Raw genomic sequence first — 26,001 nt, 5'->3', positions numbered from 1 at the left:
CCCGAGTAGCTGGGACCACAGGCGCCCGCCACCTAGTTTTTTGTATTTTTTGTATTTTTTAGTAGAGACGGGGTTTCACTGCGTTAGCCAGGATGGTCTCGATCTCCTGACCTCGTGATCCGCCCGTCTCAGCCTCCCAAAGTGCTGGGATTACAGGCTTGAGCCACTGCGCCCGGCTGGAAGGCTCTTTAATTCCCCCTGATTATAAAGGTTTTGTGCAAACATAATTTGGTGTAATAAAATATTTACACAAGAGACAGACACATACTCGTCAGTGTGTACGGTCATAATTTGAACAAGCCCTTTTAAACTTCTAGATATCATTGAAACTCCTACGTTGATTAAAAATGATCAAAGATCTTTCCAGTGAGAAGGATGAAAAATACTAGTGAGAATGAACTATCACTATTTCATATATGTGCCTATATGTGCTTACATATGCTTACATACAGCTCATGCTGTAATACAAGGTGACATTTAGGGATTGAGACTTAACATCTGATTATACCTTGCTATTTATAACTTACAATCTTTTATTCACATTTCTCAAGTGCTATGCCTTTAGGTGCCTATACATCATGCTATCATAGAATTTCTAGGGATAAGCCGGGGGTGGTGGCAGACGCCTGTAATCGCAGCACTTTAGAAGGCCAAGGAGGGTGGGTCATGAGGTCAGGAGTTTGATACCAGCCTGGCTAACATAGTGAAAGCTCATCTCTACTAAAAATACAAAAATTAGCTGGGCGTGGTGGCGCGAACCAATAGGCCCAGCTACTCAGGAGGCTGAGGGAAGAGAATCACTTGAACCTGGTTTCAGTGGGCGGAGACCACGCCATTGCACTTCAGCCTGGGTGACAGACTGTAGCTCAAAAAAAAAAAGTGTAAAGGTTTTTTTTTTACAAAAAAAAACCGAACCGGGAATGAAGACACAAGGCAAATGGCAGTGAGAATAGCCTTTTATTAGGGCTTGCGGGCGAGGTTCCTCAGTCCAAAGGCATGGGCCGAGGAAGTCGCGCTGAGGGAGGAGGGTAGGGGCTTTTTATAGCCTGAGAGGTAGGGAAGCTGGTTGTGCAAATGGGGCCTGGGGGGTCTTGAAACTACTAGGGCAGGAGTTGAGTAAGGTTCATGAGGAAGGGGTCTTTGGAAACTGTTAACCAAAACTGCTGTTTACGACCTTGTGGAATGCAGGTGAGCTGCAGGTCATGGGGGAGTGTGGTTGCCCAGCCGGAACTCTGACGCATGTAAGTCTGCAGGTGTGTACAAGGGTGAAGGGAGTCTTTAACAAAAGGCCTGCTATGCCAGGTAATGCCGCCATGTTGGGTCTAGATTCCTGCCTAACATTCCGACCTCTTTCTAATAAGAAAATGGGGCAACGTGTTCATCTGGCTGCTTCCTGCTGGTATGGGTCATCGTGGGGATCTTCGGAGGTCGGAACTCGGGTATAGGGGTGGAGCAGCATCTGATTGAAAGTGACCTGGGAGACTTCTTTCATGCGGTCCTGGATGAAGCAGAGGACACAGGGAGCTATGAGTAGCAAGAAGCCAATGATTAGTAAGGGGCTTAGAAAGGGTAGGACTTAACCGGCCACAGACGACTGCCGCTAAGTGAGGGCCTTGATCCGAGGTTTTTCTGGTGGAGTCTTTCCTGAATCTTTTCTAGAGTGAGGAAATTGGTTTCTACTAGTCCTGACTCATTGATGTAGTGTTCGGCCAGGAAGGGGAAAGGAGGGGGTTAGGTTAGAGAAGTTAAAAGGGCTGGGTAAGGGTACCGCAACCAGTGGGGGCTTATTCTATCTGCTGTGAGGCTTTTTGTAGTGGGTGTGAGGAGTATGCCTAGGTAGGTGGGTGACAGAAGGGCTGCAAAGTTGAGCCTTAGCCGGGGTAACCTGATAACGCTGGTCGCCTAGAAAATTTAAAAGTGTAGCAATATCTGCAAGGGAGCACTGCTAGGAAGGACTACATAGTAGTAAGTCATCGACATACTGCAATAGTGTGCTGTGGGTCAGGGGACAGGGAACAACATCCTGTGCCAGTGCCTGTCCGAAAAAATGGGGGCTATCACGGAACCTTTGAGGCAAAACAGTCTTAAGTCAGCTGGGAAGAAATATGAGTGTCTGGATCTTCCTATGTAAAAGCAAACAAAGTGACAGTCGGATGTAAGGGAATGGTGAAGAAGGCATCTTTTAGGTCAAGGACAATAAAGTGAGTGGTATCGGGGGGAATGTGCGAGAGAAGTGTATATGGGTTAGGAACAACTGGAAAGGTGGGGACTACTGCCTCACTGATGACGCGTAGGTCCTGCACGAGGCAATAGGCCCTAGAGCTTTTCCGTACAGGCGGGATAGGAGTATTACATGGTGAGTTGGCGGGAACTAGAATGTGCTGCCAGAGCAGGCGTGTAATGATAGGTTTTAATCCCTGTCGATGTTCAAGGGAGATAGGGAACTGGGGTCTAGAGGGAAACTTGGAAGGGTCTTTTAGCCGGATGCAGACGGAGTATGGTGCTGGGCGAGGATTGGGGTGGAGGTGTCCCACACCTTAGGGTTAATGGGGACTGGAAACAGGAGTGGGGGGTCAGCCTGGTGGGGCTTGTCAGGTGAGAGGAGGGGGAAGAGGAACGTGAGGTGTGGGGAGGGGTTGGGTGGGAAGTGAACTGAGGCCCCTAGCTTGGAGAGGAGATCTCGTCCTAACAAGGGGACTGGGCACAAAGGAATGATAAGAAATGAGTGCGGGAAGAGGGAGCCATCCAGTCGGCAAGACAGAGGAGCAGTCTGGCGGTAGGTGGAGGGAGTGCCATCAATTCCCATGACCATGACAGTGGAGGGGTGGCTGGGGCCACTGAAGGAAGGCAAAACAGAGTAGGTAGCCTCCGTGTCCATAAGGAAAGATATGGACTTACCCGTTACCTGGAGCATAACCCTGGGCTCGGCGAGAGTGAGAGGGGTCCCCGAGTCTGGGCTTCTTCAATCTTCATCAGTGTCGAGGAGCTGGAAGGCGCCTCCAGTACCTGGAGGAGGGTCGTCACGTGGCTACGTAGCTACCGTCCTCAGGTTGGGGCAGTCCGACTTCCAGTGGCCCATCTGCCGACAATTCGGATAGGGGCGAGTTGGCTCCTTTGGGTTAGGGCACTGCCTGGCCCAGTGGCTGTCGTTGCCGCACTTGAAGCAGGCACCAGGTGGCGCTCGGGTAGTACCTCTTTTCTGGGAGCTCCTGGAGCCGGCTGGCCTCGGCTGCTACCAAGGCCTGGGTTTGGAGTTGTACCTTCTGTTTTAGCCTGGCCTGTCGTTGGGCCTCAGCTGCTTCCTCTGTGGAGTTGTAGACCTTGAAGGCCAGTTTGACTAAATCCTGGATGGGAGTTTGAGGGCCTTCCTCCGCCTTCTTAAATTTTTTTTGGATATCAGGGGCCGACTGAGAAATGAAATATGAGGGCAAAATGGTTCCTCCTGCGGGGGAGGCAGTCCAACATAAGTCTTTATTTCATTATTTTTAAATATCTTAATGAAATGGGAAAGATAAAATTCATTTTAAAAAACAAGCCTAGAGGTGTGAGGCTAGGCAGGGTGCTTCACACCTGTAAACCAAGCACTTTTGGAGGCCGAGGCAAGTGGATTGCCTGAGCCCGGGAGTTTGAGATCAGACTGGGCAACAAGGTAAAAAAAAAAATTTACAGAAAATACAAAAATTAGCCAGGGGTGGTGCACCCCTGTATTTCCAGCTACTCTGGAGGCTGAGGAAGAGTGCTTGAGCCCAGAAAGCAGAGGCTGCAATGAGCTGAGATTGTGCCACTGCACTCCAGCCTGGGGGACAGAGTGAGACCTTGTCTCAAAACAAAACAAAAAAGCATGTAAAACATAAATAGTTGACTCAAAATGCTATAACCACTTATTAAAATGAACAATTTCAAATACTAACCATACTCTCCCTCTTCGTAAGATAGAAGAACAGAAATTCTTGGACACTGATGGTAGATACATAAACGAGCAATAATTTTATTCTTATATAATAGTTTGGGATTGCTTAAAAAGTTGTACATTAGGCCAAGCGTGGTAGCTCACGCCCAAGAAGCCGAGGCAGGCATATCACTTGAGGTCAGGAGTTTGTAACCAGCCTGGCCAGCAAGGTGAAACCAATCTCTAATAAAAATACAAAAAATTATCCAGGCATGGTGGTGCACACCTGTAATTCCAGCTACTCGGGAGGCTGAAGCAGGAAAATCACTTGAACTTGGGAGGCAGAGGTTGCAGTGAGCCAAAATCATGCCACTGAACTCCAGCCTGGGTGACACAGCGAGTCTGTCTCACAAAAGAGTTGTACTTTAATCTATCATGTGACTCAGGCACTACACACCACTGTATTAACATAGTGAAGGATACCTATATAAACAACTGCATTCAAATGTAGCAGTTGCATTTATAACAGACAAAAACAAGCAACTGAAATACACTTCAACAGATAAATGATATACAATAAGTTTTCATAGCATGTGATTCTTTCTGCAGAGAAGGTCTGGCTATGTTGCCCGGGCTGATCTCTTAACTCCTGGCCTCGCGTGAACCACCTCATTCTCCCAAAGCATCAGGTTTACAAGCATGAGCCACCATGCCTGGTTCAGCATGTCATATTCCAAGTGATACAAAAAGAATGAAGGTCGGGTGCAGAGGCTCATGCCTGTAATCTTAGCACTTTGGGAGGCCAAGGTGGGTGGATCACTTGAGGTTAGGAGTTCAAGACCAGCCTGGCCAACATGGTAAAACCCCGTCTCCACTAAAAATACAAATTAGCCAGGCGTGGTGGTGTGTACCCGTAATCCCAGCTCCTCGGGAGGCTAAAGTAGGAGAATCTCATGAACCCAGGAGGCCCAAGTTGCAGCGAGCCAAGATTGTGCCACCACACTCCAGCCTGGGTGACAGAATGAGAGGGTCTCAACGCGAAGTCTCTTAAGACCAAGGAGAGCATATATTCTGAACTTTTCCACATTGACAGCACTCATAAGGCCTTTCTCCAGTATGAACTCTCCTGTGTTTAATGAGACTGGACGTTTCAGCGAAGGATTTCCCACATTCACTGCACTCACAAGGCCTTTCTCCTGTGTGAACTCTGATGATGAAGGAGGGTAGAGCTTCGCTGAAATCTTTTTCCACATTTGGTGCATTCATAAGGCCTTTCTCCAGTGTGAATTCTCCTGTGTTTAATGAGACTGGAACATTCAGCAAAGGATTTTCCACATTCACTGCACTTATAAGGCTTTTGTCCAGAATGAACTCTTTTATGAACATGAAGCGCAGAGCTGGAAATAAATGATTTCCCACATTCACTGCATTCATATGGCCTTTCTCCAGTGTGAGTCCTCTGATGTATAGTCACACTGTGCTTATTGCCAAATAATTTCCCACATACCTCACACTCATACGGCCTTTCTCCAGTGTGAACTCTCTCATGAACAAGAAGATGATACTTCCTGTTAAATAATTTCCCACATTCCCTACAATTGTAAGGTCTTTCCCCAGTGTGAAGTCTCTGGTGTTCAGTGAGGTGGGATCTGTACCTAAATAATTTTCCACACTCCCTGCACTCATAAGGTCTTTCTCCAGTATGACCTCGCTGATGTTGAACGAGGTTGCCCTTTTGACCAAAAGATTTCCCACATTCTCCACATTTGTAAGGTCTTTCTCCAGTGTGAACACGCTGATGGTTAATAAAGCAGAACTTCTGATGAAAAGATTTCCCACATTCCCCACAGTGATAAGCTGTCTCTCCAGTGTGACCTCGCTGATGTTGAATGAATTTACCCTTTTGACCAAAAGACTTCCCACATTCTCCACACTCATAAGGCCCTTCTCCAGTGTGAACATGCTGATGATGGTTAATAAGCCTGCCCTTCTGACTAAAAGATTTCTCACACTCCCCACAGGGAAAAGCTGTCTTTCCAGTGTGAACTCGCTGATGCTGAATGAGGCTGCTCTTTTGACTGTAAGATTTCCCACACTCTCCACACTCATAAGGTCCTTTTTCAGTGTGATCTCGCTGATGATTACTGAAGCTGACATATCTGCTAAAGGATTTTCCACAATCACTGCATACATAACATCCATCTCTAGTGAAAAGTTTCTGGTGTGGAATAACTGAGTGTTTGGTGCTGAAGGCTTTTGTGCGTTTTCCATACCCGGAATTACTTTTTCCCTCCTGAAAGGGTGGGCCATGCTTAGTTTCACTGTCTGTGTTCTCTACAGGATAAGCGGCTTCTTGTTGGCATAATCCTGAACTGGGCAGAACGTTCTCCCCAAACTCATGGAAGACAAACGGCTCCTGTGACACCCTGAGCTTACGTTTCTTTACAAACGATGCTTCTCTGACACTCTTTCTGCAGAATTTCTCTCCAATATGCTGCTTCTGGTGCTGATTCAGGTTTGCAGTGTCATCCAAGTTTTTTCCACATGCCCCACTCCTGTTCAGCTTCTGCTTCTGATGAGTTTCCTGGTGTTCAACAAAGTGCAAATCATCCCCCGAGATGAGGCCACACATTTCACAGGGGTGAGCCTTCTTAGGAGAAACAACTGCCCTAGGAGTCCTGTTCTGAGACTCTCTTTGTACAGAAATGCTCTGCGTAGACGGTGCCTCCTTATCTTTTGATCCACACCAACAATCTGAAAGCAAGAAAATGCTGGTCAAGTGCAAAGTACCTCTGACGGGAAGGCACAGCCCACCCACAAGTAAGTCTCACAAATTGAGGAATTATTCTATAGAAATATTTGCAGGAACACAATGTTGGCTTCAAGCTGAAGATGGGGCTGCTGGCCGGGTGCGGTGGCTCACGCCTGTAATCCCAGCACTTTGGGAGGCTGAGGCGGGTGGATCACCTGAGGTCAGGAGTTCGAGACCAGCCTGGCTAATATAGTGAAACCCTGTCTCTACTAAAAATACAAAAAATGAGTCAGGTGTGGTGGCGCATGCCTGTAATCCCAGCTACTCGGGAGGGTGAGGCAGAAGAATTGCTCAAACCCAGGAGGCAGAGGTTGCAGTGAGCGGAGATGGCACCATTGCACTCCAGCTTGGGCAACAACAGTGAAACTGTCTCAAAAAAATATATATATATATATATATATGTACACACATATATACACACACACATATATATATACATTGTATACACATGTATACATATATACACACATATATACACATGTATATGTATACACATATATACATATATATACACACACGTGTAGAAGCATATGTCAAGTCCAAGAAAACGTGAGTATAATACCGCAGGGGGTGGACATAGATGGTTTAACAATGGGCATATACTTCCTAATATGTAATCGATACACCAACATCAGAGACAACTACAGATGAAAGCACAAGAAAAATGCATCTAAAGTGGAGTCCAGAGATGTGAGTATTAGTGCTGGGGTGGATATCACAGTAGAAGTGGAAAAGTACAGAACTAACAAGTGTGAAACTCTCAACAATAGGGAGAAAAAGACAAATAGTGTGTGCCTACTCGTATTGCCACAAAAATATTTGGCAAATATAAATGGTTTCTGGTACGATTTGGATAAATCCCTGAAGTCATGCCCTCCCCCAGCATGGCACTCCTGAGGGACAGGCTCCCTTTGAGCCTATCATGATGAGCCTGAATTGAACCACATTTTATCAAACACCAAGGACTCTCCATCTCACCCCCAGTTCATGGGACCAGATGATATAAGCATGAAGGGAGAGACAGCAGAGATGAACAGCCAACACTAGCTCAGCACAAGTAAGCACCTGACAGCCCACAGAAGAGTAAACTAAGTATTAAAAGAGAATTCCTAAGCAGGGTCTTGCAAGAACAGTCTATGGTCTATGTAGGTAGTGACAATGTCAATGAAGGCAATTCTCAGCACAGGGAGGTAGGAAGAATTGTCAGATAGAGGAAAGAAATGTTAATAGAACCTGGGCACACAAGAGCTACCGATTTGGACAGTCACCTGACAGCCAGAGAGCAAGCAAAGTGGATACATGAGGGTGGCTATAAGACTCCCGACTCGGACTCCTTCCCTGGGAGCCTGGAGCACAGGATGTGTTGGAGCTGCTTAAGGAGAGGAAAAGGCAATACACACACCTTACTCCTACCAACCACACAACTCACACAAAGTGTAGAAGGAACCTGTGTCCAGGCTCCTTAAGTGAGAAAGACAGTCTTGTCAATGAAAAGGGGAACGGCAACACTAGCTCAGCTCACAGCGTGAGCAACTTACCCAGGGAGGATATAAGTGCCAGGTTCTCTAGCATCACATCACGGTACAAGCACCTCTGAACCTCACTAAGAAGACTCCATTCCTCCTGGGAAAAGTTCACAGCCACATCTTCAAAGGTCACAGTGTCCTGCTATGATAGTGACAGATGAAACCACAAACAGCCCCTCTGCTGAGGTAACACAACCCACCTCTCCCACACAGCCACCCTTGCCCATCCTCCTCCCCAAGGTCCCCAACCTAGAGCTGAAACTATGTCCACTGGTGCCTTTGTGTCTTCATGGGCCCACTGGTCAATTATCAACAAGAAGTAGGTGGACAAATAGGTATCCATGCTGAGGTCCGGACATAAAAAGGTCCACCCCTTTCTATGCTGGGTGCGGTGGCTCACACCTGTAATCCCAGCACTGTGGGAGGCCGAGGCCAGCAGATCATGAGGTCAGGAGATTGAGACCATCCTGGCTAACACGGTGAAACCCCGTCTCTACTAAAAATACAAAAAATTAGCCGGGCGTGGTGGCGGGTGCCTGTAGTCCCAGCTACTTGGGATGCCGAGGCAGGAGAATGGCGTGAAGAGCAGAGATCGCGTCACTGTACTCCAGCCTGGCTGACAGAGACTCCATTTCAAAAAAAAAAAAAGAAAAAAAAGGCCACCTCCTTCTGAATAGCGATATCCAAGCTGATGTAAAGCCCAGGACGGCTGCCTGATTCCATCAGACAAACCTGTTCTCTAAATATACATCATTCTTTATACTGCACAGACACATGCCCATGGCCACCCCCACCTGAATTTCCCACACCTGCAGCCCCTCTCTAGCATCCCCACAAGTAAAGGTTTGTTTTTGGAGGTTGTTTTTGAGACACAGTCTAGCTCTGTCACCTAGGCTAGAGTGCAGGGGCACAATCGTGGCTCACTGCAGCCTCTGCCTCCCAGGTTCAAGTGATTCTTGTACCTCACCCTCCCAGGTAGCTGGGATTACAGCCATGGAACACTATACCCGGCTTTATTTTTAATTTTTTTGAGACGCAGTCTTACTCTCTCACTCATCTGGAGTGCAGTGGTGTGATCTCAGCTCACTGCAAGCTCCGCCTCCCGGGTTCACACCATTCTCCTGCCTCAGCCTCCCAAGTAGCTGGGACTACAGGTGCCTGCTACCACGTCCGGCTAATTTTTTATATTTTTAGTAGAGATGGGGTTTCACCGTGTTAGCCAGGATGGTCTTAATCTCCTGACCTCGTGATCTACCCGCCTTGGCCTCCCAAAGTGCTGGGATTACAGGTGTAAGCCACCGCGCCCGGCTTGTATTTTTTTTTTTTAGTAGAGACAGGGTTTCACCATGTTGGTCAGGCTGGTCTTGAACTCCTGGTCTCAAGTGATCCACCCACCTTGGCCTCCAACAGGGGTGAGCCACGGCACCCAGTCCCCACAAATGAAATTATTTACCCAGTCGCCACAAATAAAATTATTTCACAAAATGAAGAGGGTATAATGGCCCATGATTCCCTTGGGAATATGCAATGGTTTGTTTCTGTAACTCTGCTCGTCAGGATTGAGTTGAAACCCACTACAAAGTGTAACAACCTGGAACCCTGCTTCATCGCCTTGATAAAAAGCATTGTTAGGCTAGGAAACGTTATCCAAGAGAGCAAAGTGGGAATGAGATTTGTACTCACACCTTTTAAGGTTGTCCCACTATCACAAGGTGTCAAAGTGACACATCATATTGGGCCTTCAATTCTGGCCTTATACCAACATGTGGATAAGCATCCAGAGTATGCTTGACAAATACAAACAGGATCCAGTATCAACACAGAATTTCCATGGTTTCCAAGAGTAGTGGTAATCCCAAATCATCCTGTGAATGTCTCCCTGAGTGACTCCATAGCCACACAGAACCACATGTGGCTTCAGATATCCAAGGCCCTATCCCACTTCTGTGATGCACCAACTGAGACCTCAGCTGTAGCAACCCTCCTCTGTCCACCTAATGCCGTTTAAAGCCCAGCCCCGGATTTGTGAACCAAACCAAATCTACTATCACAGATGAGCATATTTTTCACTGCACACATGCACCAGGCTGAATGAAACTCCCCAGGCACTTCCAAAGTGCTCTCAAAACGTTTGTGAGTCCAGACAGTGATAAATAGTTGCAACTTTGGCACCGACTCAGTCTTAAGTGTCATGTTCCCTGAATTACTTCTATGCTTCTGCATACATCTATCTCTTGTCTGTTCTCTCCTTGGATGTCTATGTCCCCTTCCAAACTCTACCGTCTGATACATCCTGCCATGATGGTCACTCACACCCTCCAGGTGTTTAGGAAGCCCAATAACATCCCTTGGGGATGTAAGTAAGAGATCCACTCCTCAGCCTGTAATCACACCTTCCTGGCCCCTGAAAAGATTTACCACCATAATCGGAAGCATGTCCTCCTAAGTGGGACCCATAACTTACTTACCGTAGTTCACCCATTAGCTTTCATATATCAGACATCTCCACTATCAACACCCTCCCAGATACCGCATCCTGTATGTCTAGTTATCCATTTGATGCCACCACTTATTGGCCTCAAATTCTTCATATGGTCAAACAACTCTCTTGATATCCACAGTCAATATTATGTCAATACCAACTTCATCTCAGCTGAAGCAGCGTCCATGGTTACAGCTGCTAAGAACAAAAACCCTGGGCTCATGCCCGATTCCTCTTTCATGCCCTTATCATCCACATTAGAAAACCTATCTGTCTGCCAGGTACGGTGGCTCAGGCCTGCAATCCCAGCACTTTGGGAGGCCAAGGAGGGTGAATCACCTGAGGTCAGGAGTTTGAGACTAGACTGGCCAACATGGTGAAACCCGACTCTACTAAAAATACAAAAATTAGCTGTGTAATTACATGCCTGTAATCCCAGCTACTTGGGAGGGTGAGGCAGGAGAATCACTTGAACCGGGGGGGCGGAGGTTGCAGTGGGCCACGATTGTGCCGCTAGACTCCAGGCTGGACAACATAGTGAACCTCCATCTCAAGGAAAAAAAAAAAAAGAAAACCTAGCTGCCTCAGCTGAGCGCATTGGTACATGCCTATAATCCCAGCACTTTGGGAGGCCGAGGCGGGAGGATCACCTGAGGTTAGGAGTTCGAAACCAGCCTGGCCAACATGCTACAACCTCCTCTCTACTAAAAATATAAAAATTAGCTGGGTGTGGTGGCGGGTGCCTGTAATGCTAGCTACCTTAAGGGCTGAGGCAAGAGAATTGCTTGAACCTGGGAGGCGGAGGCTCCATCGAGCCGAGATGGTGCCATTGCACTCCAGCCTGGGCAACAAAACCAAAATTCCGCATTAAAAAAAAATAACAAAAGAAAAGAAAACCTAGCTGTCTCTACAAAAAGTGAATCCTGAATCCAGACCCATGTGATTTGCCACATATCTGATCCATTAACCCTCACCTGGATTATGGCAGTAGCCTTATCTCTGACCTTTCTTCCTCTTCCCTCAACCCACAGTCTGTGCAACAAGGTCCTATCAGATGAAGCCTATAGCCAGATAGAACTGGGGTAATATCACCTCCTGACTTTGATCCGTTTTATCTCTAAGCATTTCACAACCTGGAAGCAACTCCTGGCTTAACCTTCCAAGAGTGCATACATTGGTTGACAGAAATGAGAATACCTCCATATAACCTGCCATGGCCTTAGTATCCTGGGTTTAGAGATTCTCCAGGGTCCTCGGATCAAAGGACTGAAAAAATGGCACTTCAGAGTCCCAGGACACCACAAGCTACAGTACCTATGGATGGGGTCAGGACCAATGAGGGAATGGAACACCCTCCACTTCCCTGTGTGGGTTCCCTAAGTGCTTCTGCAGCCAGGAGTGCCTGAGGGGAGAGGCAGACATTACAAACATGTCACAGGATTTGATAAGCTCAGGCCTCCCTGAACCTTTCTTCTCCCTAGAGCCAGGTAACCCTAAGGCTGGTTGTCTGACCTGCTTGTTGCAATGCAAACTGTCATCTCTACCACCTATGAGATCTACAAAATGGATTCAACCTCCCAAGGCCCCAAAGTCCTCACCCTCTCGCTGTACAATGTTCTTCCTTTGATTGGCCTTTGGGAAACTTCTTAAAAGCCTGGATTTGGATCATGTCCCTCCTTTCTTCAAAACTTTCCATGGCTTCTAGCGTCCTCATGATGAATGCACAGCCCTTGGCCTCCTTGCTCTACCAGGAAGAGCTCCACCTCACACTTTGTTCCTGACAGACGCCTGTAGACCCCAGGTTCCATCCTCCCCGCTCCATCCATTTCCAGGCCATTGCCTGCACCCCTCCCTGTGCCTGTCACTCTCCCCACTGCATCCCACTGGTGTCAGAAAGAGGTGAAACAGACTTTGCAAAATTGTAACTGAGGAAATTATGACAGTGAAAGAAATCAGACCTAATCGACTCCATCTTGCTTGCAACCTTTCAGCTGTCCTTGTTCATTCCTGGGCACAGGCTGAATTAACTTACGAAAAGAATTCAGTTCATTGTTTCACTCTGAAACGAAACTGATAATAGCCCTTTCCTGAAAAGACCCCCTTCTTGCCTGGAGACCAGCCTGCCTTACAGAACTAACAAATTAGCTACAAGATCAGAAATTACGGTTTAGGGGTCATGCAGCTTCTGGCTCCAAGAGTCTGAACTTCCCCAAGTTGTTCCTGAAGATAACATCGCTATTGTAGAACCTAATGTGAGAAAGAGTTTCTGGGGTGCCAGTTGAGTTGGTCTCCCCTGTGTGAGACACCCATGGGAAGCCATGGGTGGCCTCTGAGGAGAAAAGTCTCATTTTTTTTAAGGAGATGTGTCTTTATGCCCTGAAAACATAACTGCTCAGCGGCATTCCAAAGGTTGCTCAGGGAGATAACACTCCCTTGAAACAGTGGAGTATAATCAAACATCTTGGCTCCTCTGAAACCCGCTGCCACCTGTTTCAGTCCCGATAAGTTAAAGATCTTAAGTAGTTTAGACAGACGCCTTTGCTCAGGGAAATTCACAGAAACAGCCACTGGTATACATCTTATCAAATGACTCACGAGTTCTCCTTCACTGATTAATTCTTTTCCTCATTCCTTCCTCCACCTCCAATCTGCCATAAGAACAAAGAGCTTGTAAACCAATAAATTGGGCGGAGCCCAAGAGCTCGGGGACACCAGGAAGCCTCCAGGAAGCCTCCGATGCTCCGGTCCCCTGGACCCACCTTTTAAACACTTATTCTGTCTCTAACTCCTTTGTCTCCGCCGGACTCGGGGTACCCGCTGGGTGGTGTGGGGCTGGTTTCCCCAACATCTAAGATCAGTGCTTGGGGAATTCTGCAGATCCTACACTGGATGGATCAGCTGACAACACAGAGACCAGTAATCTGGGTCAATCAGTTCTCCCATCCCACCCAGAACAGAAAACAGCATGAAAAACTCACTTCAACCCCCTATGAATCCATCTCCAACCTGACCCATCAGCACTCCCCACTTCCCAAGCCACTACCCGCCAAATTAATTTTGAAAACTCTGATCCCGGAATGCTCGGAAGACTGACTTGAATAATAAAACTCCTGTCACTCGAACAGCCAGACGGCTCTGCGTGAATTACTATTTCTCCACTGCAATTCCCCTGTCTTCATAAACCGGCTCTGTCTAGGCAGCTGGCAACGTGAACCCACTAGACGGTTACAGAGACCCCTCCCGCGAGCGCCTCAGTGTCCCTACGCCGGGTACTGGCTACAGACCCGTGAGAGGGAGCCGCTCCCTCCCTGGTTTAGGACCTGGGTGACGACGAGGTGACCTGAGGGCACAGAAGGCGCCACAATTACCTGAGCCAGGCGCCTCGGCGCAGTCGCTGCCATCGGACTACTTGGGGAAGGACGTCCGGGGAGCAGTGGGTGACGACACGGGGCTGTAGAGCCGACTCTGTGCACCGAGGACGATTCCTCTCCACCTTCCAGGTTCAGTCACCGCGGTCCCTCCCAGCATTCAGCAGCCATAAACTGGGCAATCCCCCACAACACGGATCAACATGGCCGCTATTAGAGGACCCCGGAAGTCTTGGCCTTTCCTTACGTGCACACGTGGAAATGCCTCCGAGTCCTCATTGGCTCTGACACGCTATCGTTTAACGCAGAGCTTTCTGGGTAATGTAGTTCCTCAAGTTCCAAGGCGCTAAAGAGGGCGCTACGCAGAGGCGGGTCTGCAGGAAAAGCCTCTGTCAGGTCGGGGCTCTACTTAAAAAGCGCGCCCTTTTGGCTGGGCGCGGTGGCTCACGCCTGTAATCCCAGCACTTTGGGAGGCAGTGATGGGCGGATCACGAGGTCAGGAGATCAAGACTATCCTGTCTAACACGGTGAAACCCCCTGTCTACTAAAAATACAAAAAGAAGTCGGGCGTGCTGGCAGCTGCCTATAGTCCCAGCTACTCCGGAGGCTGAGGCAGGCAGGAGGAGAACTGGCGTGAAGCCGGGAGGTGGAGCTTGCAGTGAGCTGAGATCGCGCCACTGCACTCCAGCCTGGGCGACAGAGGGAGGCTCTGTCTCAAAAAAAAAAAAAAAAAAAAAAAAGAAAAAGAAATAAAAAAGAAAAAGACCGCCTTTCTAGGGCAGAGGACGGGGTCTCACCTAGCCTTAGAAACTGTGTTGAGATTCGTGGAGACTAGTGTTTGTAACTAATCACTCAAGAATTTGGAAAAATACTGTTTCAGATTTTGGGGAGCTCAAAGCTAAATAATAGGGAGCTCAAGTTAAAACTATTATTTAGGATTCTCCCAAAGGCTAAAAATCCAAATTACTACACCATTTGATACAGTCGTTCAGTCGCAAAATACCTGCACTGGAAGCAGAGGCTGATAAACGTTAAGTTTCTGAAGGCCCTCAGAAGCATTAGAGTCCCTAAGGCAAATCAAGAAAGTTAGAGATGTGCTCCCCTAAAGCAGGTGTGCAAAGTTGGATCTCTGTGATTCCTACAGAAAACAACTCTCCTGCTCATAGAATCTGTGAAAGGAAAATCTTATGGCCTCAAAATTACTAAGCTAAAGGGAAAAGTCAAGCTGGGAACTGCTCTGGGCAAACTTGCCCCATTCTATTCAAAGTCATCCCTCTCCTCACTGAGATAGAAGCATATTCTGATTGCCTCCTTTGGAAGGACTTATCAGAAAGTAAAAATAATGCAACTATTTGTCTCTCTACCTGTCTACCTGTGACCTGGAAGTCCGCGCCCTCCTTCAAGTTGTCCCCGCCTTTCTGGTCGGAACCAATGTACTTCTTACATATATTCACTGATGTCTCATGTCTCCCTAAAAGGTATAAAACCAATCTATACCCCAACCACCTTGGCCACATGTCGTCAGGACTTTCTGAGGCTGTGTCACAGGCATGCTTCCTCAACCTTGGCAAAATAAACTTTTTTTTTTTTTTTTTTTTTGAGACGGAGTCTTGCTCTTCCTCCAGTCTGGAGTGCAGTGGCGGGTTCTCGGCTCACTGCAAGCTCCGCCCCTCGGGTTCAAGTGATTCTCCTGAGGCAGCCCTCAAGGTAGCTAGCATTACAGGCACCCGCCACTACGCCCAGCTAATTTTTGTATTTTTAGTATAGACTAGGTTTCACCATGTTGCATAGAATTCCTCCATTTCTCCCATCTGCAGGGCACTCACCTGGTCCATCAACTCATCTGAATTATGCCAGTATATTTCCCCCCATGCTCACTGCCTCCTCATTAACCCAGGAGTCTGTTCTCCAGTGTGCAACCAGATAGATCCAATGAAGATCTGGGTTAGACCACCTCTTTCCCCGTCCAAGCATCCCAGCACCTCCAAAACAGACACTCAGCTTTTCAGGCAACCACATTACAGGCCTGAATCTTGACCCTTGGCTTTTTGTTCCTATGAGAAAGAATGGATGCCTGCTGTACACAGGTCCAAACTCAGCCATACCTCAAAGCATTTGCACAGACTGGTTCCTAAAATAGCTTTCTACACCTGTTTCCATTGGAAATAAGAACACTTCCATTAATCCTTGGCTGGCACTCAGGACTCTGAGCTTGGTGTATCCACAGGTTCCCCACTCCCAAGAACTGGGAAAACATCAAGTGAACATTCAAGACACCATAATCTCAGACAACACACAGGTAGTGTCAGGTTCAGGGAGAGACTGGGACACTTTCTCTTTCCCTGTGTTGGCACCATAAGCATTTTCAGTCTTCATATCCCATGAAAATAAGAAGGCAACTGTGACCAGCTCCAGCTGATCAAACCTCCGCTGATCCCTACACAACCATAAAGCCAGGGGCCCTGGGGCTAACTGATTGGCCGATTTCAATTCTCAATGCTCCTTCTTACCATCTGTGACCTTGAATGAAGACTGTACTTCTCCGTGCCTCATTCTCCTCATCATCCTCATTCCAGTCTGTTCTCTGAGAGGCTTTTGGAAACTGTTAAAAGTCCTACCAAGGACATAACCCTCTTTCTGTTCACAACCCTCCATACATCCCAGGACACTCAGACTGAAGGCACAACCCCTAAGACAGGTGTGACTCTGGCTCATGTTCAGGTTTTACTAGGGCTTTTCTCTTTTTGAGAGACGGGGTCTCACTATGTTGCCCAGGCTGGTCTTAAGCTTCTGGACTTACATGATCATGACACAACATGGTTAATAGGTTCTGAGAAGTTCATGGCTCAGATGCACCTCTAAGCCTTTGCACCTGTTGGTTCCTCCACCTGTATTAGTCTACCTGGGGCGAAGTCTGTAATACACAGCATTTACCTGAGCTAGGTCCCTCAGTGTGGCTGCTGCCATCAACTGTGGGTGGAGCAGGCATCACTCCACGCAGTGCCTGTGAGCCTCAGGCCTGCCACTTGGGAGCAGAGATGACTCCTCCTCTTGTGCCTTCTCAGTCCCAACCGAGTACTCCCTGGCCTGACAAGCATGCCCAGAAAGCCCTCATCCTGGGCCTTGCAACTAGTGCCTTCTGGGAAAAGTATTTCCCAGAGCTCTCAGTCAACAATGGTGGGATCCTCCAAGACCAAGCAGAATGCAGACCATGTGACACTCTGAGGGCTGCTGGAAAGCCCTATTCACACCTCAAGGGAGGAAGGCTATTGATTCTTTGTAAAAGCATCAAATAGGTATCACATCAGACTCTAGAAAGCTCATCCTGCCCCCAGAGAATAAAAATACTATTTGAGATGCTCCTAAACTTTACTTATCTAAGTGGCCATATCATCATTGGCATCATTCAGACTTACAATGTGTGCACCCAGAGCTGAGAATATTAAGTATTGATTGCTCTTTAAATTCATGTAGACTGAATCATTATAGTCAGTTTTGTCAGTTTCATTGTTTTGTTGGGAACAAAAGAAAATTCTCCATAAGACACAATGACAGGATGCTACAAAAAACAGTGAGAAAACATGAATAAGACCTAATATTTGCTACCATAACAGAGTGGCTATAGTCAAAATAATTTAGTCATACATTTAAAAATAAAAGAGTATAATTGGATTGTTTATAATATGAAGGATAAATGTTGAGGTGATGGAGACCCCATTTACCCTATGTGATTATAACGTATGGCATGGCTACATCAAAGTATCTCATGTAATCTTCAAATACATACACTACTATATACCCACAAAAAATAAAAATAAAGGCCAGACACTGGCTCACGCTTGTAATCCAAACACTTTGGGAGCCCAAGGCGGGCGGATCACCTGAGGTCAGGAGTTCGAGACCAGTCTGGCCAACATGGAGAAACCGCATCTCTACTGAAAGTACAAAATGATCCAGGCGTGGTGGTGCATGCCTCTAATACTAGCTACTCGGGAGGCTGAGGTAGGAGAATCACTTGAACCCTGCAGATGGAGGTCACGGTAAGCTGACATCATGCCATTGCACTCCAGTCTGGGCAACAAGAGCGAGACTCTGTCTCAAAAAATAATAAAAAATAAATAAATAAATTGCTGTCACGGTGGCTTATGCCTGTAATCTCAGCACCTTGGGAGGTGAAGTCAGACAGATCACGAGGTCAGGAGTTGAAGATCAGCCTGACCAATATGGTGAAACCACGTCTCTACTAAATATACAAAAATTAGCCCAGTGTGGTGGCAGGCACCTGCAGTCCCAGCTACTCGAGAGGCTGAGGCAGAAGATCACCTGAACTCGGGAGGCTGAGGTTGCAATGAGTTGAGATCGCGCCACTGCACTCCAGCCTGGGTGACAGAGCTAGAATCCTTCTCAAAAATAAATAAATAAATAAATAAATAAATAAATAAATAAAATAATAAAGATCTAATGACAGGGAAATAGACAGATGTTGGTACACCCTGAAGCAGGTAGTGAAGCTGGCAGTTGGCCACTGGTTCCCACAGATAATTGCTCTACTGATGCTAGCAAACCCCAGAATTGGGGCTCAATCCAGGAAGGTTCTTGGCTTCATAAAGGAAATAATTCAAGAGCAAGCCAACAGTGTAAAGTGAAGGCAAAGCAAGTTTATGAGAGCAACAGAGTACAGGAAAATGGTTGCTCCACAGACAGAGCAGGGCTACTCCACAGGCAAAGTAGCACCCGTGGATTGTTGGCTACCTATATTTACAGCTACTCGTTAATTATGTGCTAAATAAGAGGTGGGTTATTCATGAATTTTCTAGAAAAAGGCGGGGGGGGGGAGGGGTAGTTCCCAGAACCAGGGGTTCCTTCTCTTTTAAATTACATGAGGTAGCTTCTGGGCATTGCCATAGCATTTGTAAACTGTCTTGGTGCTGGTGGGATTGTCTTTTAGCATGCTAATTCATTAGAATGAGCATATAATGAGCAATGAGGGTAACTAGAGTTCATGTTCATTGCCATCTTAGTTTTACTGCTTTCAGCTGGTTTCTTTATTGCATCCTGCTTTGACCAGATCCTGTTTCATCATGAGCAGGGTCATGACCAGTGCTTAGAAAACAAGTCCTGATGATCTATGTCACTATGAGGATCACTATGTCAATATGTTTCTTAATCCACATGCTAAGGTGTACTCAATTTCCTTATCACATTGACATCTGTCTCAAAGGAAGAGCAACTTAACCAATGCCACTGTGGTACACATCAGCGGCTACAACTTTCACAATTACTGCACAGGTAAAAAAAGGCCATCTGAATGACAACATAAACACGGCATCTGAGCTCCAAAATTTCATCTACTTACAAGAAAGTGGTTATTATTTTCCAGTGATTGCAGGAATAGTTTCACATTGGGAACTGGGATTATCTCAGAATACATGTTTTTATTTTATTTTTATTTTTGAAACAGGGTCTCACTGTGTTGCCCAGGCTGGAGTGCAGTGGTGTGATCTCAGTTCACTGTAACCTCTGCCTCCCAGGTTCAAGTGATTCTCCTGTCTCAGCCTCCAGAGTGAGTAGCTGGGATTAAAAGCATGTGCCATCACCCCTGGCTAAGTTTTGTATTTTTAGTACAGATGGGGATTCACCATGTTGGCCAGGTTGGTCTCAAACTCCTGACCTCAAGTGAACCGCCCACCTGGGCCTCCCAAAGTGCTGGGATTACATGTGTGAGCCACCGCGCCTGGCCTCAGAATCAATTACAGATGCGGTGGCTCATAGTTTAGGCCTGTAATCCCAGCACTTTGGGAGGCCAAGGCAGGCAGATCACTTGAGGCCAGGAGTTTGAGATGAACCTAACACGGCGAAACCCCATCTCTACTAAAAATTCAAAAAACAGCCGGGCATGGTGGCTCACACATGTAATCCCAGCTACGTGGGAGGCTGAGGTGGGAGAATTGCTTGAACCTGGGAGGTGGAGGTTGCAATCAGCCAAAATCACACCACTGCACTCCAATCTGGTCAACAGTCTTTAAAAAAAAAAAAAAAGTAAGCAGCAACTCAAATATCCATAAATGGATGAATGAATGAATGAATATACAATGACATTTCATGGCAGACTATACTTCTCAGCAATATAAAACAAATGAACAACTCATATATCTACATTGACATCAAAATAAGCATGATGCAGGAGAGCACCCAGGGAGTATAAGAGGAAACACTTTATTACATCAGTCAGAAAATTCCAGAAAATGGAAAGTTCTCTATTATATAGCAAAGTAAATCAATGGTTGTTTGGAAAGCAGAGAGAAAAACTTTATAAAGGCTCCAGGTGAATACAAAGGTGATAGATTAGATAAATTCATTATTGTGACTCTGATGATAGTTTCATGGGATTATAAGAAAATTCAAGACTTATCCTACAACTCAAATATGCATATTTTATTGGATGTCATTTATATCTTTATTTTTGAGACAAGGTCTCACTCTGTTGCCCAGGCTGAACTGCAGCATTGGGATCTTGGTTCACTGTAACCTCTGCCTCCCAGGCTCAAGCAATCCTCCCATGTAGCTAGGACTAAGGTACATGACACCATGCCTGGCTATTTTTCCTAGAGACAAGGTTTTGCCATGTTCCCCATGCTGGTCTCAACTTCCTGGGCTCAAGGAATCTGTCTCCCTCAGCCTCCCATAGTGCTGGGAATACAGGAATGAGCCATGACGCTCGGCCTATACCTTATTACAGCTTTTATCATATAAGAGAAAAATACAGATTTGCCACTATTTTTGGTGACAGGTTTGGCAATTCTATATTGACGCTACCAATTCTTCTCATGCCCTAAGTGGGGAAACTAGCCTCCATAGAAGCAAATATTGATGTAACAAGAAGGTTATTTCTACCTGATTAAACTGGATCAGGCTGGTCACAAAGCTACATCACTGAACTGAGTTCTTTTTCCCTATCCTGTTCCTCCTGTTAATACAAGAGTTACTTTAAGGTGACCAGCCCAAAAGGTCACATGAATCCACAAAACCTTTAGATTATTTCCTCTGATCAAAGCTTAGCTACCAACATTCATCATTATGGAAGTCCTGAGAGAATTTCTGTATCTGCTTATCCATCACAGACATAGTGACTGCATAACTGTGGACACTCCTTTAAAAGCCATACATTTCAGCCGAACACAGTGGCCCACACCTGTAATCCCAGCACTTTGGAAGGCAGAGGTGAGCAGATCACCTGAGCTCAATAGTTGAATTTGAGACCAGCCTGTGTAACATGGTGAAACTCATCTCTACTAAAAATACAAAACATTAGCTGGGTGTGGTGGCATGCACCTGTCATTCTAGCTACTTGGGTGACTAAGGTGAGAGAATCGCTTGAACCCAGAAGGCACAGGTTGCAGTGAGCCAAGATGGCGGAACTGCACTCCAGTCTGGGTGACAGAGTGAGACTGTATCTCAAAAAAAAAAAAAGGTGCATTTCAAAAACTTTGTTGCTGTCCCCTCTGCTGACTATAAATGCAGTAACTAAGTAACCATAAAATTATAATTTCACCCTGTAACCTTACAACCTGTGATGTTGCCCTATAGATTTCTGGATATCAGGGCACATGTGTGCCTTGTAAGATCTGCTGAACAGAGTTCCTTCAACAGTATTGAGCACAATGCAATATACCTCATAAGATAAAATTTTGTCGTGTTAAAAAAAAATCACCCATCTTTCAGTGTGGTATTGACATTAAAATAAAAAAACCACCAGAGGTTGTTATATAAAAACTGTCCTGTACCCAGCTGACCTATGAACCCACAATCTGTAGTATCCATGCTACAGATAAAAGACCACAAAGCCCTGAAGTCGTCCTTTGGAGGCCTTGGGCAGCTATGCAAAAAGGCCACAAGTGGAGAAAGCTACATTCTGCATTCATGCAGTCCCCTGAGCCACATAGTTTAGCTATGCTGTCCTTCAAGGTAGCAGGACCCAGGCCAGAGTGCAGTGGCGTGATCTCGGCTCGCTTCAACCTCCACCTCCCAGGGTTCAAGCAATTCTCCTGCCTCAGTCTCCTGAGTAGCTGACTACAGGTGTGCCACAATGCCTGGTTAATTTTTGTATTTTTCGAAGAGACAGGGTTTTCCCATATTGCCCAGGCTGGTCTCGAACTCCTGACCTTGTGATCCACCCACCTTGGCCTCCCAAAGTGCTGGGATTATGGGCATGAGCTACCGCGCTCAACCGAAATAGTCTATCTTTTCAAGTCAGTACAAGAGTCCTATGGGACAAAAATGGGGAAGGTCCGTGGTGTAACTTAACAGAAAGAAATGAAAAAGCAAGAAGTGCTGAGGCTACTCAACAAATCCTTCTGTGACTAGATCAGGAATTAAAAATTAAAGAAATAAAAAAGCCCCAGCATGCTGACTCACACCATGCCTATAATACCAACACTTTGGGAAGCCAGGCAGAAGGATCACTCAAGATCAGCAGTTTGAGACCAGCCTGTGCAACACAGCAAGACCCTGTCTCTACAAAAAATATAAATTTTAAAACTTTGAAAAAAAGGCTGGGAGCAGTGACTCACACCTGTAATCCCAGCACTTTGGGAGGCGGAGGTGGACAGATCATGAGGTTAGGAGTTCAAGATCAGCCTGACCAACATAGTGAAACCCCGTCTCTACTAAAAATACAAAAATTAGCTGGGCGTGGTGGTGGGTGCCTGTAATCCCAGTTACTCAGGACGCTGAGACAGGAGAATCACTTGAACCTGGGAGGCAGAGGTTGCAGTGAGCCGGGATCACACCACTGCACTCCAGCCTGGGCGACAGTGAGACTTTGTCTCAAAAACAAACAAACAAACAAAAAAAACCAAAAAACGAACAAACAAACAAACAAAAAAACTTAAAAATTCCTCGTGAATGGGATACAATACAATTCCTCGTGAATGGGTACTTCTAGAATACGAAATAGGTGAATGATGCAATGTGGGCACCTACCAAGTAGCTGAGGTGTAATGGCTTTTGCCAGAGAAGTGGCAGTCACATAAATCTAGCAAGGTAACAGGGCATACTAAAAAATATAGTACAGATGCCACATGCCTGGAGTTTTTTCAATCTAGGCACATGGCACCCTCAAAGGATCTCCTCTCATGTTACACAGAAAAGCATAATTGGCAGAGCACTGGCTCAAACCTAGAATCTCAGCACTTTGGGAAGCGGAGGTGTACAGATTGCTTGACCTCAGGAGTTCAATTCTGGCCTGGGAAACACGGTAAAACCCCATCTCTACTAATACAAGAAAATAGCCAGGCATGGTGGTGCACGCCTGTGGACCCAGCTACATGGAGACTAAGATTGGAGGATCACTTGAGCCTAGGGGGCGGAGGATGCAGTGAGCTATGATCGCAGCACTGCACTCCAGCATGGGTGATGGAGTGAGACCCTCTCCAAAAAAATGAAGAAATAACATTCCCTATACATCTACAGTGTTTTTCTCATCTCAGTGTTTTAGGATCCAATGAGAAGGCACAATGCTTTTTTGCAAACATTACACTCAAAAGGCATTTCCATAGTGACAGCTCTCCTGTGAGTTATGAAGCCAGACTTCTGGATAAATGTCCTATATTTGTCACACTAGTAAGGCCTTCATTCAGTGTTAAATATAATCCTGAAGGCCGGGCGCGGTGGCTCAAGCCTGTAATCCCAGCACTTTGGGAGGCCGAGGCGGGCGGATCACAAGGTCAGGAGATCGAGACCACAGTGAAACCCCGTCTCTACTAAAAATACAAAAAATTAGCCGGGCGCGGTGGCGGGCGCCTGTAGTCCCAGCTACTCAGGAGGCTGAGGCAGGAGAATGGCGGGAACCCGGGAGGCGGAGCTTGCAGTGAGCCGAGATCGCGCCACTGCACTCCAGCCTGGGCAACAGCGTGAGACTCCGTTTCAAAAAAAAAAAAAAAAAAAAGATATCCACAGTGAATATTATGTCAATACCAACTTCATCTTAGCTGACACAGCGTCCATGGTTACAGCTGCAAAGATCAAAAGCCTTTGGGCTCATGCCCGATTCCTCTTTCATGTCCTTATCATCAACATTAGAAAACCTATCTGTCCGCCGGGCGCGGTGGCTCAAGCCTGTAATCCCAGCACTTTGGGAGGCCGACGGGCGGATCACGAGGTCAGGAGATCGAGACCATCCTGGCTAACACAATGAAACCCCGTCTCCACTAAAAATACAAAAAAAAAATTAGCCGGGCGTGGTGTCGGCGCCTGTAGTCCCAGCTACTCGGGAGGCTGAGGCAGGAGAATGGCGGAAACCCGGGAGGCGGAGCGGAACCCGGGAGGCGGAGCTTGCAGTGAGCCGAGATCGCGCCACTGCACTCCAGCCTGGGCGACAGAGCGAGACTCCGCCTCAAAAAAAAAAAAAGAAAACCTATCTGTCTGCCAGGTACGGTGGCTCAGGCCTGTAATCCCAGCACTTTGGGAGACCGAGGCGGGCGGATCACGAGGTCAGGAGATGGAGACCATCCTGGCTAACACGGTGAAACCCCGTCTCTACTAAAACTAGGCAAAATTAGCCGGGTGTGGTGGCAGACGCCTGTAGTCCCAGCTACTGGGGAGGCTGAGGCAGGAGAATGAAGTGAACCTGGGAGGCGGAGCTTGCAGTGAGCCGAGATCGCGACACTGCACTCCAGCCTGGGCGACAGAGGGAGGCTCCCTCTCAAAAAAAAAAAAAAAAAAAGCATGACCCCATTTAGGGGTCATGCAGCTTCTGGCTCCAAGAGTCTGAACCTTCCCAAGTTGCTCCTGAAGATAACATCCTACTGTAAAAGCTAAGATCAGTGCTTGAGGTATTTTGCAGATTCTGCACTGGATGGATCAGTTGACAAGACACAGACCGGTAATCTGGGTCAATCAGTTCTCCCATCCCACCCAGAACAGAAAACAGCATGAAAAACTCACTTCAACCCCCTATGAATCCATCTCCAACCTGACCCATCAGCACTCCCCACTTTCCAAGCCACTACCCGCCAAATTAATTTTGAAAACTCTGATCCCGGAATGCTTGGGGAGACTGATTTGAATAATAATAAAACTCCTGTCTCCCGAACAGCCAGACGGCTCTGCGTGAATTACTATTTCTCCACTGCCATTCCCCAGTCTTCATAAACCGGCTCTGTGTAGGCAGCTGGCAAGGTGAACCCACTGGACGGTTACACCGGGACCCCTCCTGCGAGCGCCTCAGTGTCCCTACGCCAGGTACCGGCTACAGACCCGTGAGCAGGAGCCGCTCCCTCGCTGGTTTAGGACCTGGGTGACGATGAGGTGACCTGAGGGCACAGAAGGCGCCACAATTACCTGAGTTTGGCGCCTCGGCACAGCCGCTGCCATCGGACTACTTGGGGAAGCACGGCCTAGGAGCAGTGGGAGCCGCCACAGGACTGCAGAGCGGCCTCTGGGCACCGAGGACGATTCCTCTCCACCTTCGGGGTTCAGTCACCGCGGCCCCACCTAGCAGACCCGGGCCACTCACTGGACAAACACGCGAATCGCGGATCAACTTGGCCGCTACTGAAGGACCCCGGAAGTACCGGCCCTACGTTAGGTGCACACACGGAAATGCCTCCCTTCCGAGCCCTCATTGGCTCTGACGCACTGTCCTTCAACGCAGAGCTTTCTGGGTATTGTAGTTCAGCAAGTTCCAAGGCAGTAAAGAGAGCGCTACCCAGAGGCGCATTTGCGGGAAAAGCCCGCCGTCAGGTCAGGGGCTTTCCTTAAAAGCGCGCCCTTCCGGGGCAGAGGACGGGCCTCACCTAGCCTTAGAAACCGTAACTGAGATTCCTGGAGACTAGTGTCTGTAAGTAATCACTCAAGAATTGGAAAAATACTATTTCAGATTTCGGGGAGCTCAAGCTAAATAATAGGAAGCTCAAGCTAAAACT

At 47.1% G+C, this 26,001-nt stretch overlaps 2 protein-coding genes across 12 annotated transcripts in view; one reads left to right on the top strand and one right to left on the bottom strand.

The window, feature by feature from the left end:
• The window catches only part of LOC105488194 (zinc finger protein 418), a 64,923-nt gene extending 51,086 nt beyond the window's left edge, over positions 1–13,837 (top strand). For 5 of the 7 annotated variants that reach the window (XM_071088103.1, XM_071088102.1, XM_071088100.1 and 2 more), the window contains one exon: positions 6,230–6,709. The gene's annotated coding sequence lies outside the window, so the exon portion shown is untranslated. Of the gene's footprint in view, positions 1–6,229; positions 6,710–11,740 lie in introns of those variants that run through there. The other 2 variants (XM_071088101.1, XM_071088098.1) reach the window with 2 other exon arrangements.
• LOC105488070 (zinc finger protein 586) overlaps positions 3,964–26,001 on the bottom strand; it is a 65,626-nt gene continuing 43,588 nt past the window's right edge. Inside the window, exons 1-3 of one of the 5 annotated variants that reach the window (XM_011751778.3) lie at positions 25,418–25,951; positions 8,240–8,369; positions 3,964–6,643 (exon numbers count right to left, since the gene is read on the bottom strand). In XM_011751778.3, coding sequence (XP_011750080.2) covers positions 5,070–6,643; positions 8,240–8,369; positions 25,418–25,450 — 1,737 coding nt within the window. In that variant the 5' untranslated portion in view covers positions 25,451–25,951 and the 3' untranslated portion in view covers positions 3,964–5,069. Of the gene's footprint in view, positions 6,644–8,239; positions 8,370–14,077; positions 14,452–25,417; positions 25,952–26,001 lie in introns of those variants that run through there. The other 4 variants (XM_011751782.3, XM_011751777.3, XM_011751780.3 and 1 more) reach the window with 4 other exon arrangements.

This window comes from Macaca nemestrina, chromosome 20 (assembly GCF_043159975.1).
Source record: "Macaca nemestrina isolate mMacNem1 chromosome 20, mMacNem.hap1, whole genome shotgun sequence".
Lineage (NCBI taxonomy): Eukaryota > Metazoa > Chordata > Mammalia > Primates > Cercopithecidae > Macaca > Macaca nemestrina.
Note: the sequence above shows the minus strand (reverse complement) of the source record. Positions and strands in the feature narration are given on the sequence as shown.